Here is a 16,337-nt window from a genome sequence, read left to right as displayed (position 1 = left end):
ACATTTTGAGCTCAAAAATACCCTCACTCTTATCTCTAGAGACCACAAATACCCCTCAAAAGTTAACAACCCAAATTTTTAATGACATGGCAAGCCATGTGTGACTAATTCTTCCACCTAAGCTGCCAACTAGGATTACCACTAACTTTTTTTTTAATCTAAATCTCCTAAAATTGTATTAATCCAACAAAAAAAGCAAGAACAAATTTAATATTATTGAGTTGTAAATTTCCCCTCATACATATAGAAGATACAGGTATGTTATACAAAAAATCATCCTATTAAGTTAGATATATTATATATTAGTTATTTATCAAGTGGAAATATACTTCATTAATAGTTAAACTACGATGAAAAAATAACTTTTAACGACAATAAATACAAATATTTTTTATGTAATTAAAAATAAAAGATTTATTTCTAATTTTAGAAGGATTTCTAATTGTTGGAAATCCTAGTTGGCAGCTTATTAGGTGGAGAGATCAGTCCCACATGGCTTGTCATGTCATTGACAATTTGGGTTGTTAACTTTTGAGGGGTATTTGTGGTCTCTAGGGATAATAACGGGGATATTTTTTATCTCAAAATGTAACAGAGGGTATAAGTGATGTATTTCGCATAGTTTAAGAGTAATTTTGACCCTTTTCCGAATAATAAATGAGGTAATTTACGTTATGATTTTGGACAAAAAAATCTTCATAGTAATTCTAAACAGGAATGAATGGTGTTCCGAATTTATTACTCCCTCCCTTCATTTTACTTGTTACGGTTTAACTTGGCACCTCCATTTAGAAAATAATTATTGATATATATATTTTACCAAACTATCTCTTATTAAATGATTTTTTTAATTATTAAAAAAATTATTCCTTCTGTTCATTTTTACCTATAGTTTTTTTTTTATAAAAATAATCACTTTTGGATTGAATTTTGTTGCAATAAATAATTTCATTATGAGACAAAAAAAAATATTTTATAATTAAATTATCAGTATATATAAAAAAGTGTTCTTAATTTACTATAAAGAAAGGACTTAACAATTTAATCAATACAATTTCACAAGTAAAATATGAGGAAGATGGTACATACGAGAAATAATTATATAAAAATATCTTCCGCATCCAAATCTTATCTAAATGTGGAAAACAAAATCAGTTTTGAGGACACAATTTTAGTATGTTTTAAACATTAATAGGAATTTCACAACGTTATTGCGAAAATATTTTGTCGCTGCGCTGCGGGTCTACTCACTGAGCGGACCATTCAGCGCTTTATTTATTACAAGACCAAACGCACAAGTCACAACTCAGAAGAACAGGACTGAAAATCAAGAATCACATTCAATATTCAACTGGGTCGACTCACATTCAAGATTTAAGATTCTCTTATTAAATAATCGTGGGTCTTTGTTATCACTCACTTGTAGCAATTTGTATGATCATCATCTTGTTTACTTTTTCTTTTCTGGGTCCCAATATTTTAGGTTGTTTTACACTTGCCACTGCCATTTACGGCGAATTCATCAATGGAACTTATTGTTGAGATAGAGATAATTCAAACTTTAATCTTCGTCCTGCATAATTAAATCTCTACTAGTAGGGGAAACTAAAAGGCCGTCTACAGCCTGTCATCGGTAATTATTATTGTTATTATATTAATAGTAGTTTTATTGTTTTAGTAGATATGGGTTCTGGGTTATTTTGAATAGTTGATAATTACTTTCACTGCCAATAAATACTTGTTTATTCGTCACAGTAGTTTGTTTTGGTTTGGTGGCTGAACTTCAATTTTGTTTGGAGTAAAGAAATGTGCGCTAACCAAATTGGACAATTGACTAAAGAAAAATTGTTTAGGTTTAGGAGCAAGGTAGGAAGGACATAGGGAGAGAGAGAGTTAATGGCAAGTCCAACGACAAAGGACCACTCTCACATTGAAATTGGCGATATAAATGAGGAATCTCAACAGATCACTGAGAAGGATATTGTAGAGAAAGATATGGCGCCTTTGCCTGGGAGTTCAATTCATAGGTCATCTTCTCGTCCACAGTTGGATGTAAGTGGTGCTGCAATTCAGGGGAATTTTGAGGAGAAGGATCCTGCAATTCTGTTGCCTAATCAGACTGATGATATTTCACACCTTGCTTTGGATATTGGTGGTAAATTTTCATGTCTTTATTGGAGTCTTAAGAAGTTTGGGATTTGATGTTTGTGTAATTCTTATTGTTAGTAAAATGGATATGAAGTTGATATTTTCTTGTTTTATTTCATACTTTCAGTTCAATGTTGCTAGTATGTTCTTTGATAACTTTGAAAATTTGGGCAAAAAGCTACCACTGATATGATTGTGGACCATGTTGCTCGGACTCTTAAAAAATGTCAACGGTTGCATGTTGGATTCTCCAAAAGTAATGTAGGTTTAGAGAATCCGACATGGGTGTGGCATCGAGTGAAGAGTCTGCACAACTTTTTCTTGCGGTGTCTCCAAGTTTGACGTTTGTCCCAACTTTATCTGCTTTTGTATGCTTCTTGGTGTAATGCGGAACTCTTGCACTGGTTCTGAGTTTGATGTGCGAAAAGCTAATTACGATTAACCTAAATCATATTAGTACTGGAATAATATTTTCCATGGATTTCTTAATCCAGGCTCTCTTATCAAGCTGATTTACTTTTCAAGACATGCGGACCGACAAGTGGATGATGGGAGAAAGAGGAAAGTTAAGGAGAGATTGGGTGTTACTAATGGCAGCAGAAGAAGCTATCCTATCCTTGGAGGGAGGCTTCATTTTGTGAAGTTTGAGACATCGAAAATCAATGAGTGCTTAGATTTTATACATTCCAAGCAACTTCACTGCGGTGGTATAGTTCTTTGATTTGTACATTATTCTTAAATTGCTAATTTTGTAAATGCCCTGTATTGCCCCGTGATTTTCAAATGTTCTTGATCAACACCACGTACATTGGCTAGAGTAGTTTTTACATTTTGTTCATGATCTTGTGGCCAGGGATGGATCCACGATGTTGGCCTTCTGATGCCCCACCAAGTGAAAATGCAGTAATTAAGGTAAGCATCATATTTGTTGAATTGCGTGTCGACCTCATTTATAAGTTAAAGTTGTGAGGGAGGTGACTTTTAATAGTTTGATTATGTAATAGCACACTTCCTTATATTTGAGCTAGACACTTCATTTTCTTCCTTCGAATGATGCATTATTCTCTTTTCTAGGGCCAAACATGTAAAAGTACTTCTTTGATATCAGGCGTAGTGACATTTAAACCTAGGAACTTTATTTTCTCTGGTACCATGTTGAGCTTTGTGACCACGTGATAGAAAAATTTAAACTGTTAAAGAGGGGACACTTTTTATTTTACTTTATGTATCAATGCTATTGAGCCAGGATGTCTACTTCCAGTTTTAGTTTGATCAGAATCAAGTTATATGGAGGAAGAAGCAAATTGTTTTAAACTTTGAAGTACTCAAAATAAGTGCAAGTGAAAAAAAAGGAGAAAGAAAAATAAGAAAAATGAAAAGAATTGGAATTAAGAAACTAAATAAATGTTAGAGCTCTGAGGTCTCTAAGTGAAGAGAAACTGATTCCATGTACAGCTATACAGGCATAGCTAGACCGGTCTTATAATTGAACTAGTTTTCGTAATTGTACCCCCTTTTCATCAAAGAGCATCCCCTGTCTCATATGTGTGGTAATTTTTTTTTCCTGAGCTACTTAGACTACAGGATCATCTTGGTGTTATATTTCATTTGTAATAAACTACTAATAGAAACTTACCGAAGACCTAATGAGATTCTCATTGCATTCTTCTCTGATGATTATGATAATAATAGAATCCACCATATTAGCCCCCAAGGCGTAGTTCAAGTGGGAAAGATCGAGGGACTTATAACTTGGGTCATAGTGATCACTGTGCAATGTAAATCAAGCTTGGTATTTATTAAGTGGAGAAGGGTAGAGGGGTGGGCCCATTACCCTGAGTATCAAAGGTTGCAGCTGGTCTTGAGGATTAACCTCGTAAAAAAAAAGAATCCACTATACTCTGGACTCTGGCTACCTCTTCGGAGCAGTTATTTAGCAAGTACTTTAACTATATAATAACAAAGTGTAATGTGGTTTTACTTCAGTTTTCTGCTAGTTATTAGTTTTAATAATTTACACATACATTCATTCACCTATTTAACTGGTTTGGTTTTTGTGAAAAGACTACAGGTTTAACTGGTTTGGTTCTGTGAAAAGATACAGGTTTAACTAGTTTGGTTTTGTGGAAAGGCTACAGGTGGTGGGGCATATAAGTTCGCTGATCTTTTTAAGGAAAGGCTGGGAGTCAGTATAGAGAAAGAAGATGAAATGAATTGTCTTGTTTCTGGTGCAAATTTCTTACTCAAGGTAAGATAAAAATGATCTTTTTTTTTGCTCAACTGTCTCACTCTGCATTTTCTCCTATAGTGGCAGCTTTAGATCCAAGTCCTTTGTTTGACTGAATAGAGTGCATAAATGTTGCTTACTTGATCACTTTTCTCTTGGGAGTAGTACAAAGAACAACTCAATGCTGATTTTCAAATTTACTTGTAAATTGTCTTTTAGAGGGCTTTCTGGGCCACAATTTTAGGATAGAGATTGTCATGAAGTATCTGACATTCAGGATTTGTTAATTACTTCAAGAAGAGCCTCTGAATTAACCAAGGAAGTTTTTTACAGTTTTAGTAGGATATATTGTAGATAGATCTGTTCTTGTTTATTGTGGAAGTACCTTCACCTAACTTTCAAAAAGTACAGCTCCTGACTGTTTTATATCCTTGAAAGCTGACTGCCATAGTGCCGTCACCCTTTAGCTCCAGATTAAGAACAGGAAAATTCAAATTGTGAAAACCAGAACCATCCTAAGCTTTAAGCTGAAGATGCATAAAGAATAATGTGTTAATTTAATTTTTTAATGAAGAACAGGCCAGTAAAAAAGATAGAAAACTTATAGAACTTTTATTTTTACTACAATAACAAACCCAGTTTTATTCCACAAGTGGGGGCACGTTTTATTTTGTATAATGTTTGTGTGAGATGAGCATAAATGAAGTTACATGGTCAATGAGGATTCATATAGCCGACCTCAACTTGTTTGGGACTAAGGTGTAGTTGTTGTTTATACTTTGTTTTTTACTGACGAATAAAGCAGCCATTCTAGTATTTTCTTTTATGTAGACTTTGCCTTCATCTCAAGGCTCTGGTTAGTAACAAAACTATTTTGGGATTAATTGATTTCTGACATAGGGGCGTCCTTGCATCTACATGTGTCGTGCTCTTAATGGATGAAATAGTTTGGTAGTAGGTCTATGCATCTGCATTTGTTGTGCTAATTTTTTTCTTGTTTATTTATTGATTTCTGCATTTCCCAGCTACTATTGAAGGAATACTGACTGTTGATGGCTGTTGAATATGTCAGAATGTGAAGTTGGAAAATTAGCCGCTTCCGCAAAATTTTCAATAAGTTTATGCTAGTCTTTGTTATCAATTGCTGATGGAATGTACTGAATTTTGCATTGTGGATACAGCTGTACGAGTGCAAAATAGGCTTAAAGGCTCTCTTTTTTATTTGCTTGACAGATTTTAGTTTTATTTTTACAAATATATTATTGCATGGCTCTTTCATTTATTTGTTTGCACAGATAGTTTCATTCTTACAAAGATATCATTGCGCATTGTAATTGATATTTTTACAAATATATTATTGCATGGCTCTTTCATTTATTTGTTTGCACAGATAGTTTCATTCTTACAAAGATATGATTGCACACTGTAATTGATATGTCCTTAAAGAGGACTCACTTCTTTGTTCTAGTACTTTCATCTCCTTGTTGTTATACTTCCTTTGTCATTGAAATATAGTTGTGCTCCAGCATCCAATCAGCAAGTTGTCCAGGGAGATTCTTTTAGGGGTTACATTTCCACTTAAATGATATCTGTTTTGTTAATTAGATTTGGGCATTCGGCCCAAATGAGTGATGTAATTGTTCTCTTTTCATATCAATAAAGCTGAAAAATTTAAACTAAAATATATATATATATATATATATTAGTGACCTGCAGAAGCTGCACTGGTTTCCTATATCACTGAAATCATACCATTTCATGTATGTATATTCCTGAAATCAAACCATATAGCATTTCTTACTTGGCTACAGCTTTCACTTTATTTTGAAGAAGTTAATTCAGAAGTTGTTTTCTACTTCTGTTTCTATGTAAGAATATTCTGTGTCTATTGGATGTTCATGGTCAGACAGGTTTTGCCTCATCTTTTCCTAGTTTAACGTAATATAGCTTGGGGGCTGTCAGACAATGATCTCTGACTTTTGCTTACATTATTGCCTTTGTTGGTTATATTGTTGAAAGCTGTTTTTGAATAGGCGATCCGTCATGAAGCTTTTACGCATATGGAGGGTCACAAGGAGTTTGTGCAGATAGACCAGAATGATTTATTTCCATATTTGCTTGTGAATATCGGTTCTGGTGTCAGTATGATCAAGGTACTCTGCCTTAGTTCTTGTTTTGTGTTACTCAGCTAATAAAAAAATCGAGTACCCGCTAATGTCTTCTTTTTGCGCTATTATAGGTTGATGGGGATGGGCAGTTTCAGCGGGTCAGTGGCACAAATGTTGGAGGTGGTACATATTGGGGATTGGGGAGGTTGTTAACTAAATGCAAGAGGTACTTTTGATTAGACAGCATTCGGATAATGTTTGAAGAGAATAAATTAGAGACATTAGTAGAAGATTTAGAATCCTGAGCACAATCTCTCACATCACTCATTCCTCTCGTTTTTCCCTCTCTTGTTTTTTGAGAAGTTGAAGTCAATATTATTATGTAGCACCAAGAAGATTGTTGAGAGTTCCAAAGGGTAACAAAAGATTATAGCATCACATCTCTCTCAGCACGTGTATTTAAGCCCATTCACAATGGGACAGTATTCCAATTTTTGTATGAGTGAGAATGGGATATTTTTCCAGATTCCACTAGCCTTGGGTTATGACTTCCTAAACACTCTAATATGGGGCTAAATGTTATTGTAATTGATTCTGTCAGTTCTCTGTTACAGTTTTGATGAACTGCTAGAGCTCAGTCAGCGTGGAGACAATAGCACCATAGACATGCTTGTTGGTGACATCTATGGTGGTATGGATTACTCAAAGGTACATTCTAATAGACCAGGTTCTATAATCTAGGATTTATTTTACTGATTAAACAGAGGTGAACTTTAGTGGTCTGCTTAGGTGTTTAATCATGTGGGAAAATAAGATCCATGATTTTCTCCTGAGAGCCTGTAGTTGTTTTTCCTTTTTGTTTTATTTAGTTCATATTTGCTATGCATCCTAATGATTATCTACTCAAGATCTATAATATCTCTATAGATTGGCCTTTCAGCTTCAACAATTGCTTCGAGTTTTGGGAAGACCATTTCAGAAAACAAGGATCTTGAAGATTATAAGCCTGAAGACATATCTCTATCCCTGCTGCGCATGATTTCATATAATATCGGTCAGGTATCCCACGTTTAAGATCCCTATAATTCTACAAAGCATTTACTTCAAGTTCTATATTTAGGGTCTGAGTTGGCCCTGTTATTATTAATGGAAACTTTTACTTGATCAAAAAAAGGTTCAATATTTAGGGTTAAGTGCATTTTTAGGTCTATCCTGTTTTGTGCACCAAGTGATAATTTGTGACAAATTTGTAAATAGTTGATCTCGTAGAGACCACGCCCAACTTATGGGATTACTCATAATAGACTGGATATGATATGTTGTTGATCTCATAGAATGGAACTGGACCAAGAAATCATTGTTTGCGTGTTTTCTTTTGATGAGAAAACGTATTATTGATAATAAACTCAGCACCAAGAAGGTAAACAACAGTGTCTAGGAATCCTCTAAGGCTGTAAGGGATCAATTAAATCTATCATTACATCAAGATCATTCGAGAATTCAGCATTACACCAGCCTTTTAAACTATGAATGCATCTATACTTCAACATCAAAGAATTCTGTTCCTTCCCCTCATGACATCTGTTGTTCCTCTCGAGCCAAACATTCCAGAATATGCTGTTTAGACTTAAGAACATCAAGATCGTTTACTATTACATATGAGTTATGACTGATATCTTGTTAAAACTTAACCTACATGAATAAGTGGCTCTGTTAAGAAATAGATGAGAGGATACTGATGTGGTTTACGGCCTGAATAGCTTTTGACCAATTAGGATGCGGGCATCGCTAACCCCTATGGAAATTTGAGTTTCTATTTCTAGCTTCTATTTGGTTTAATATCAAATGCCTTGCCTTGTGAAGAAACCCAAAAAGAGTTTCAAGAACATGACTGCCTTAATAATTTAGTATCAGGCAAATTCTTCTGCCAAGTTCTCCATGACAAGAGGTTTATATTGTTAGTTCAGTTAACTATATTTACTTTGTCCTGGAAAGAGAAAAATGGTTAGGTATATTTCTGATTCTTTCCTTTCTGAATGAGTAGTTTCTGGGAAATGAGTCATTGCTTGATGGGTATTATATACTGTTAGATATTGCCTAATCATGAAATTTATCTTTAAAACATTTTCTAGATAGCTTATCTCAATGCACTGCGTTTTGGACTCAAAAGGATATTCTTTGGAGGATTTTTCATACGAGGTCATGCTTACACTATGGATACAATATCTTTTGCTGTTCAGTTCTGGTGAGAAATTGATTAATTTTACGAGACTTCATTATTTATAACTAGTCAATAGATCTTTTTCTAGTTCTTTCCTCCAAACCATGTGCGTTTTTCTTTCATTTCATTATTGTCTCTTCATCAATTTCACCCCTACTCCAAATCTTTGAATAGGTCCAAGGGAGACGCACAAGCTATGTTCTTGCGACATGAAGGTTTCTTGGGAGCTCTGGGTGCTTTTATGAGCTACGAAAAACATGGTTTAGATGATCTGATGGTCCATCACTTAGTGGAAAGATTCCCAATGGGTGCACCATACATTGGAGGAAATGTTCATGGCCCACCGTTGGGAGATTTGAATGAGAAGGTAAGTATTACTTTAAAGTTTTAAATTCTTGTGCACTGGGTATTGGGTTTGAATGTGATGCAATTAAGCAATCTGAAATGGAATTAGTTAATCTAGGAGGTGGAACTCGAAGAAGATGATGGTCAAATCAGGGTTATGACCAAGAATTGAGGCTGGATTGAATGTAGAAGAGAGAGAGAATCAGATATTATTTCATGAACGAATCCAATTACATGTAATGGCTATATTTATAGAAATGAAACTAGTAACAACTTCAACTACTTCTATCTAACTGGCCACATCACCTAACTAACTTGCTAATTCAGCTAGTTCACTCTTAAACTTGTGTCAGAATGTGATAAGCTTTCTGTATGTCAAAGACTGTTATCAGTAGTGTCTTTCAATAGTTTGATACCCTGCAAATGTTCCTTGCAGTTACTGATTTGACATTTTAGTTCTTGCTTTTGCATGGTGTTTTTTAGCTGCTTCTTATGCCATAGATTGTTGTAAGTAGTTTCTGAATGCAAAATGTGAGGACTTTTGTTTTCTAAGGAGTATATTTTCTTTTTTATATTTAACAAGGAACAAATTCCTAAAGCTATAAAGCATATATTCTGTGGGGTAACCACTTCATAAAAAAAATAAAAAATTATGTGGGGTAACCTCTATGTGACAAGGTGGGAATATGGTATCCATTTGTGTCCAACAATACATACAAGTAGAATAATGGGAAGTGGCATGTGAAATGGCACATGAAGTTGGCCATATAAGTTGAAGTGTCATGGGTTGTGTAAAGGTTATGAGTCACTAAACTGACCCAGTTAGTTCAATATACCCACAACTCTGGTTTTGTTGGGCTATTTGTCATTGCAGTTTGGTATTAACTATGCGACTATTGTTCTTTACTTCCTTTATATATATATATATATATTCTGAATTGTTAATGCTTTTATGAGAATAGGTAAAGAGTTGCTTCTAGAGATGGTTGGAGAACATTCCTTCTGTATAATTATTTGTTATCCTCCTCCTCCTCTGCCGCTTCCATAGTTGCTTTACTAGCTTTATTAAATTTTGAACTAATAGAAGGTAAAGAGGTTTAATTTTGGGGAGATTGATTTTTTTTCCCTTGTTCTTCTCCATAGTTGCTTGACAAGCTGTACTGAATTTTGAATTGATAGAAGCTAAGATCAGCAGGTCAACTGGTTTAATTTTTGAGAGATCGATTCTTTTTTTCAAAGACTTATGGTAGCTTGATGTTTCTTGTCTACCAGTAATCTGGTTTTTGATGGGATATGTTACGTAATAAGCTTTATTTGATTGCAGATATCGTGGATGGAGAAATTTGTGCAAAAGGGAACTGAAATTACTGCTCCTGTTCCAATGGCTCCACCAGCTACTACTGGCCTTGGAGGCTTTGAAGTTCCATCATCTAAAGGAGTTTTGCGATCTGATGCAAGCAAATTAAATGTTGGAGTTTTGCATCTGGTCCCATCTTTGGAGGTTTTCCCACTTTTAGCAGATCCAAAAACGTAAGTTGATTTTGGGCAGATCTTTTACAATTTCTGTGTGGCTCCACAAAAGGTGCTGCTCTTTATTTGAGCTGGTCTTTCATAGTTCATGTCTTCCTAGTTGCAATCATTTTCTGTCTGTACATTCTGGTTATTTTACTTTCATTTCTATCTCTGGCTATCTTAGTTTCATTCCATTGTGTTTGCTTTCTTTGAAGAGGCTGCTAGTTTTTATTCATCTTGGTCTCCAGACTTGGTTAGCCTGCAAACTACTGTCACACTAAAAGTTCTAGAAATGCCCCATTTTCATTTTATTATCTTTCATTATTTGTGTAGCTGTAGAGGGTACTTGACAAGGCAAGGATTTTCTTGAAGTATATGTATGTTTTACTATTTCTGGAACACTCATTTGGAGATCATTGTGTTTTACCGAGTTTTGAATTGCTTTTTAACAGATATGAGCCAAATACCATAGACCTCTCAGATCACGGCGAGCTAGAGTACGTTGAAATTGAACACTCCTAAGATGCTCTTTCTTTTCCCTCTGTAATAGCCAAGCAAGCCTGCTTTCCTGTTTTTAGTTTCTTTGTTCTTTTTCTTAGACTAAAATTTGGCGGTGCTGTAGGTACTGGTTCACTGTGTTATCTGAGCATTTGTCGGATCTTGTTGACAAGGTAAGACATTACCTTTTATCATTGTCAAAATCCTTGTTTCAGCCCAAGAGAAGAAGGTTTCCATGTATTACGTGTCTCAATTCATGACCTATCAAACAATCATTTTTAATTAAAAATTTGAGTGCTGAAAATGCAAGACCAGTATTTCCTTGGTGGGATAAAGACGAAAAGAGGACTGTTATTGCTTTTCACATCATTGTACATCTGAATGATATCTTCATAAAGTTGCATTGCGAGAGAGGATTAGCTTCTAACTGGTGGAGGTAAAATGTTGATGAAAAGCTCAATTTGTTAGCCCAAAATCAATTCAAAAGCAACCTTTTGTACTTAAAGGACATGCTGCGTTATGAACTGTTGTTGCATTTTCATCTAGCAAAATACCTACCTCAACTAATATGGTATTGAGGCGTAGTTGTTGTTAAGTCATCTAGCCAAACATATGCCATAACTGTTGAAACCCAATTATGTTGCATGAAAATCAAGCCAAAATGCAACATATTTTACTCAAGGATAGCTGCATTATGAATTATTATTGCATTTGAATGCATAACACATTCTCTCATTAACCCACCAAAGAGACCGAAGTAGCAGATTCCAAGTGACTCTCTTTTCAGTGTCCTTATAATAAGAAATACAGGATCTTGTAATGGACTCAAAAATGTATGGATGAATACCATGCTGAAATTACCAAATTAGTGTAAGGAATAAGTGGAGTATGGATTACCAAGAAATGTGTGGAAGAACTAATAAATGTTTATAACCTTGTACAATATCATCTGCAAAATATTGATTCTTTTGACCTCGTATTCTTGTTAATCTCTTCATACGCTGCTCTGAGTTCTGATCTCTTTCTGAAATTGCTGCTACATGTAAAGTTTGTGATACTCCTACTTTTGTGGATAGAACAAGCCAATATTATGAGTAACTTTACTTAAACTATCTTGTAGAAAACCAATATGTAAAAGTTGACTTCATTTTGAAAACGGTAAAGCTTGACTTGACAGTTTTTCTTTTCCAGATAAAAACGAGGTCAGAGGGGTTCGGATGGAAGATTTCCACTCTCTCCTTGTCCCTTCCCCTAGGTCAAGGAACTGATTTGCCCTTCAGCTGTTCATTCAATTCATGCAATGTCATACCCAATCATTTGATTGCTTAGAACAATAAAGGGGAAATCAGTGCCATTTTGTTTTGAATTGTCGAATGTGCATCACTAATTACTTTTGTTTTATATTATCTTGTTATGTCTCCCATATTTTTATGGTTTGAGAAGCTAATCCTTGACTTCCAGGCAGTGGCTAGTGAAGGTGGAACCGACGACGCAAAAAGAAGAGGTGATGCATTTGCTCGGGCATTTTCTGCACATTTGGCTAGGTATTATTCATTGTTTATTTAGCTGCAATTTTTTATTTAGTTTCCCTATTCCATATCGATCTCTAGATTCTCTAGATGTTATTTTATAGTAGCCAATTGTTATGTAGGTCTTTAGTTACTTAATCTTCTAGGAGTAATAGTTTTTGTTCTTGTGTAGGACACTGAGAGTTTATTTTATCTTTTTTTTTTATCAGGTAAATAATTTTATTAAAAGAAATCGGAAGTCTTCCATACTTTCTTAAATTTCGTACCTATTCAAACTTTGCCACATAAATTGAAACTGAGGGAGTACTATTTTGTTGATGTAAAATATATTTGTATTCAATTTGAATTCTATATTTATTAGTTTTTAAATAAAGATTAATTATCCATATTCAGACGCTGAAAACCATCAGTTTTAATTATAACGTATTCAAATCTTGATACAATAATTTAATATTGAGATTTATATTCAAGTTCTGTCATCTTAATCTTAATGAAAGCTAACAGTAGCTTAGGCCATATTTCTTAGATAAAGAGTGGAACTACTTCACTACATGCTTAACTGCTCTAGATCTTGAATAGAGAAATTAAAAAATGGAAGAATTAATTTTGTTAATGAAACTCAGGAGGTTATAGAGTTAACAGGAGTGTTAACACTTCCCAATAATATTTGTAAAGTTGCTACAAAAGAATTTCCTTATATTTTGTTACAGATTGATGGAGGAACCTGCTGCTTATGGAAAGCTAGGGCTCGCCAACCTTTTGGAGCTAAGAGAAGAATGCTTGAGAGAGTTTCACTTTTTTGATGCTTACCGTACCATTAAACAAAGGTATCTTCATATGGAAGGGACACATTTTTGTTCTATTGTCTTGGAAGCAAGTACACTTATCATACCCACTCATTGAATATTTTATAGGGAGAATGAAGCTTCACTTGCAGTTTTACCTGATCTTCTGATGGAGTTAGATAGCCTGACTGAGGTATGAATTTTCTCATATATTTCCTTCTCTCCTCTTTTTTTCCCTTTCTCCTCCCTTGAAGTAGGTTAGCTAGATGATTAAATATATTGTGTATTTTTTTGTCTATTTGCTGATACATCTAGTTTCTATCTTGTAGGATATGAGATTACTTACACTAATAGAAGGTGTTCTTGCTGCTAATATCTTTGATTGGGGATCACGTGCCTGTGTTGATCTCTATCACAAAGGAACAATTATTGAAATCTATAGAATGAGTCGCAAGAAGATGCAAAGACCGTGGCGGGCAAGTGAAAGGAAAAACAATATTAGAAAAGTCGTACTTATGTTGTATTTTCTTTACTGCTAGAAAATGTGCATTTAATGACATGCTTATGTCTTTAGGTGGACGATTTTGATGCATTTAAAGGGAGAATGTTAGGGTCTGGAGACAGAAAGCCTCAGCCACATAAAAGAGCACTGCTTTTTGTTGACAACTCGGGTGCAGATATTGTTTTAGGGATGCTTCCCCTTGCAAGGGAACTTCTCCGGCGTGGAACTGAAGTATGGTTTGCCTTTAAATGAATCTAAATTTTTCATGTTTTGCTTCATGGTGATTTAGTGATACTTCCCTTATCTGATAATGTACAAGATTAGTGTTTATTTAACATGTAATAACCACTTTCAATTGCTACCTTGTTTGCTTTGTATGTGATGAGACTCAAGTTATAAAAACTTATTCCAGGAGGCCAAAATAAACAATTAAGAAACTTAGTAACTGTCTCAACATGTATTGGGTGGTTTTTTCTGTAGAAAAAGGGGCAGGGCAGTTAGAAATGGGATATTGAGAAAATAAAGAAAAGGGAATTCTGGGAGAGTTTCTAGCCTCTCGAAGGTCTAGAAAGGTTGTGATCTTTATGATGATATAACTAAAGTTCATTAATGTCTTAGGATGTAATTTATGATGTTAGTAGTGTACTAGTGATTGTTTTGTTTTCAGACTTCTTGTTGTAATATCAGTGTATCTAGTGTGAAACAGCAGTATTTGTTCCTTTGTTTTCTATTAAAGCAGTAAAGTCTATCAGTATGATCCTTCCCTGTCTCCTTCCATATATGCTGAACGTTTTAGGTTCCAAAGATCAACCATTCAAACTTTTATGCAGGTTGTACTGGTAGCGAACTCGCTTCCTGCACTAAATGATGTTACTGCAATGGAGTTGCCTGATATTGTTGCTGAGGCTGCAAAGGTATGTTGATTTTCAAGGACTTTCTATTAGTTATAAATAATGAGATGTATACGGGGGCGGGTCTATAGCTTCAGTTACAGGCTCATGTGAACCCAGTAATTTTTGCTCAAACGCTGTATATATGTTTGGAAATTTCTTAAATATCTATAAATATTTGACTGCTAACCCATATATTGTATATATTAACTTGAAGTCGTTGTAGGAACCCATAAACTTAAAATCATAGATCCGCCTTTGGATGTATAACTCCTCTAAATAGAGTAATAATGCTTTTTACCTTGAACTCTAAACAGGAATAAGTCTATGCACGAATAAGGCCTATTTGTATAATATTTTAGAGCTCTCTCTCTCTCGTCCACTCTACATAATATCTCATTAGCTCGGTAATATTGCTTTGGCTTGCAGCACTGTGATATTCTTCGAGGAGCAGCTGAAGCAGGAGGCTTGCTTGTTGATGCTATGAGTAATATCCAAGATGGTTACAAGGAAAATACACCTTCCGTTCCTCTGATGGTTGTGGAGAATGGATGTGGCAGTCCATGTATAGACTTGAGGCAAGTGAGCTCAGAGTTAGCAGCTGCAGCCAAAGATGCAGATCTGGTATGATACTCCTTTCTTTAATACACTAAAAGATGTGACTATCTCATTGAGAAAATAAGTGCAACTTACTGAGGATGTTTTTTCCCTGGGTACAGGTAATTTTGGAAGGGATGGGCCGGTCTTTGCATACCAATTATAATGCAAAGTTCAAATGTGATGCTCTAAAGGTAAGGATTATAGCAGTCACTTGAAACATTTTAAAGACGGTTTCTGCCATATTTTTATATGGCTCTAATGAATATCAAATGGAGCTCCATAAGTACCTTCCATGAAAAATTAAGTTAGACTAAGTTTCTTCCATATTTTATTTACGCATGATGTCCTATTATATTAGCTGCTTATTGAACCAGCTAATTTGGTTCTTATGCGGAATGTTGAGAAATGTCAAGTATAATGTGCTCTCTTTGTGCCTCAGTCTTCTTTGACATAGTTTATGTGATTTTTGCAGCTTGCTATGGTGAAGAATCAGCGGTTGGCAGCAAAACTGGTTAAAGGGAATATTTATGACTGTGTATGTAGATATGAACCAGCTAGCTAAAAACTTCCCTTTTTCATGTAGTTTCGATTTATCTAGTCTCTCAGAACTGTTACCCATGCTAGGTAAGCAGGTGCCTCGACAAATATGGTTATAGATGTAAACCTTCAGAAATTGTATTATTGAACTGCTTAAGAATCAGTTCATACTCGAGGATTGCTCTGAATAGGTTCTGTTACGCTTGAATCCTTCTATTGTAGATGGTGTTATTTTCTAGATTCAAGACAATGAAAGTTTTAAGATATTATTATTCTCTTCATTCCGCACTCTGTTTTCTCTTTCCCCATTTCCTTGATGGGGATGCTGTGTAAATTCAATTTGTGAAGTTCATGGGATTGATGTAATGTTTGTTATCAAGAAACGGATGTGTATCCGTAGAAAGCAGAGGGGTTGGTGGTTGTCTTTTTCTGATA

General features: G+C 34.8%; 1 protein-coding gene across 2 annotated transcripts; it reads left to right on the top strand.

Annotated features, from left to right (window-relative positions):
• Positions 1-1,228: 1,228 nt before the first annotated feature.
• Positions 1,229-16,140, top strand: LOC125857898 (pantothenate kinase 2). 2 transcript variants are annotated; one of them, XM_049537555.1, is made up of 23 exons: positions 1,229-1,633; positions 1,854-2,155; positions 2,643-2,855; positions 3,002-3,060; positions 4,280-4,396; positions 6,409-6,528; positions 6,615-6,709; positions 7,098-7,191; positions 7,411-7,542; positions 8,616-8,728; positions 8,879-9,071; positions 10,374-10,579; positions 11,014-11,058; positions 11,184-11,232; positions 12,521-12,603; positions 13,299-13,415; positions 13,503-13,566; positions 13,703-13,849; positions 13,948-14,106; positions 14,706-14,789; positions 15,195-15,389; positions 15,485-15,556; positions 15,838-16,140. In XM_049537555.1, exons 2-23 carry the CDS (start codon positions 1,897-1,899, stop codon positions 15,925-15,927), a joined length of 2,706 nt encoding a protein of 901 aa, XP_049393512.1. In that variant the 5' UTR covers positions 1,229-1,633; positions 1,854-1,896; the 3' UTR covers positions 15,928-16,140. The 2 variants fall into 2 exon arrangements, with proteins under 2 accessions (XP_049393512.1, XP_049393511.1); XM_049537554.1 differs by lacking the exon at positions 1,229-1,633 and having other exon boundaries at positions 1,716-2,155.
• The last annotated feature ends 197 nt before the right edge of the window (positions 16,141-16,337 follow it).

The sequence above is a fragment of the Solanum stenotomum genome, chromosome 3 (genome assembly GCF_019186545.1).
Source record: "Solanum stenotomum isolate F172 chromosome 3, ASM1918654v1, whole genome shotgun sequence".
In the NCBI taxonomy this organism is placed as follows: Eukaryota; Viridiplantae; Streptophyta; class Magnoliopsida; order Solanales; family Solanaceae; genus Solanum; species Solanum stenotomum.
Note: the sequence above shows the minus strand (reverse complement) of the source record. Positions and strands in the feature narration are given on the sequence as shown.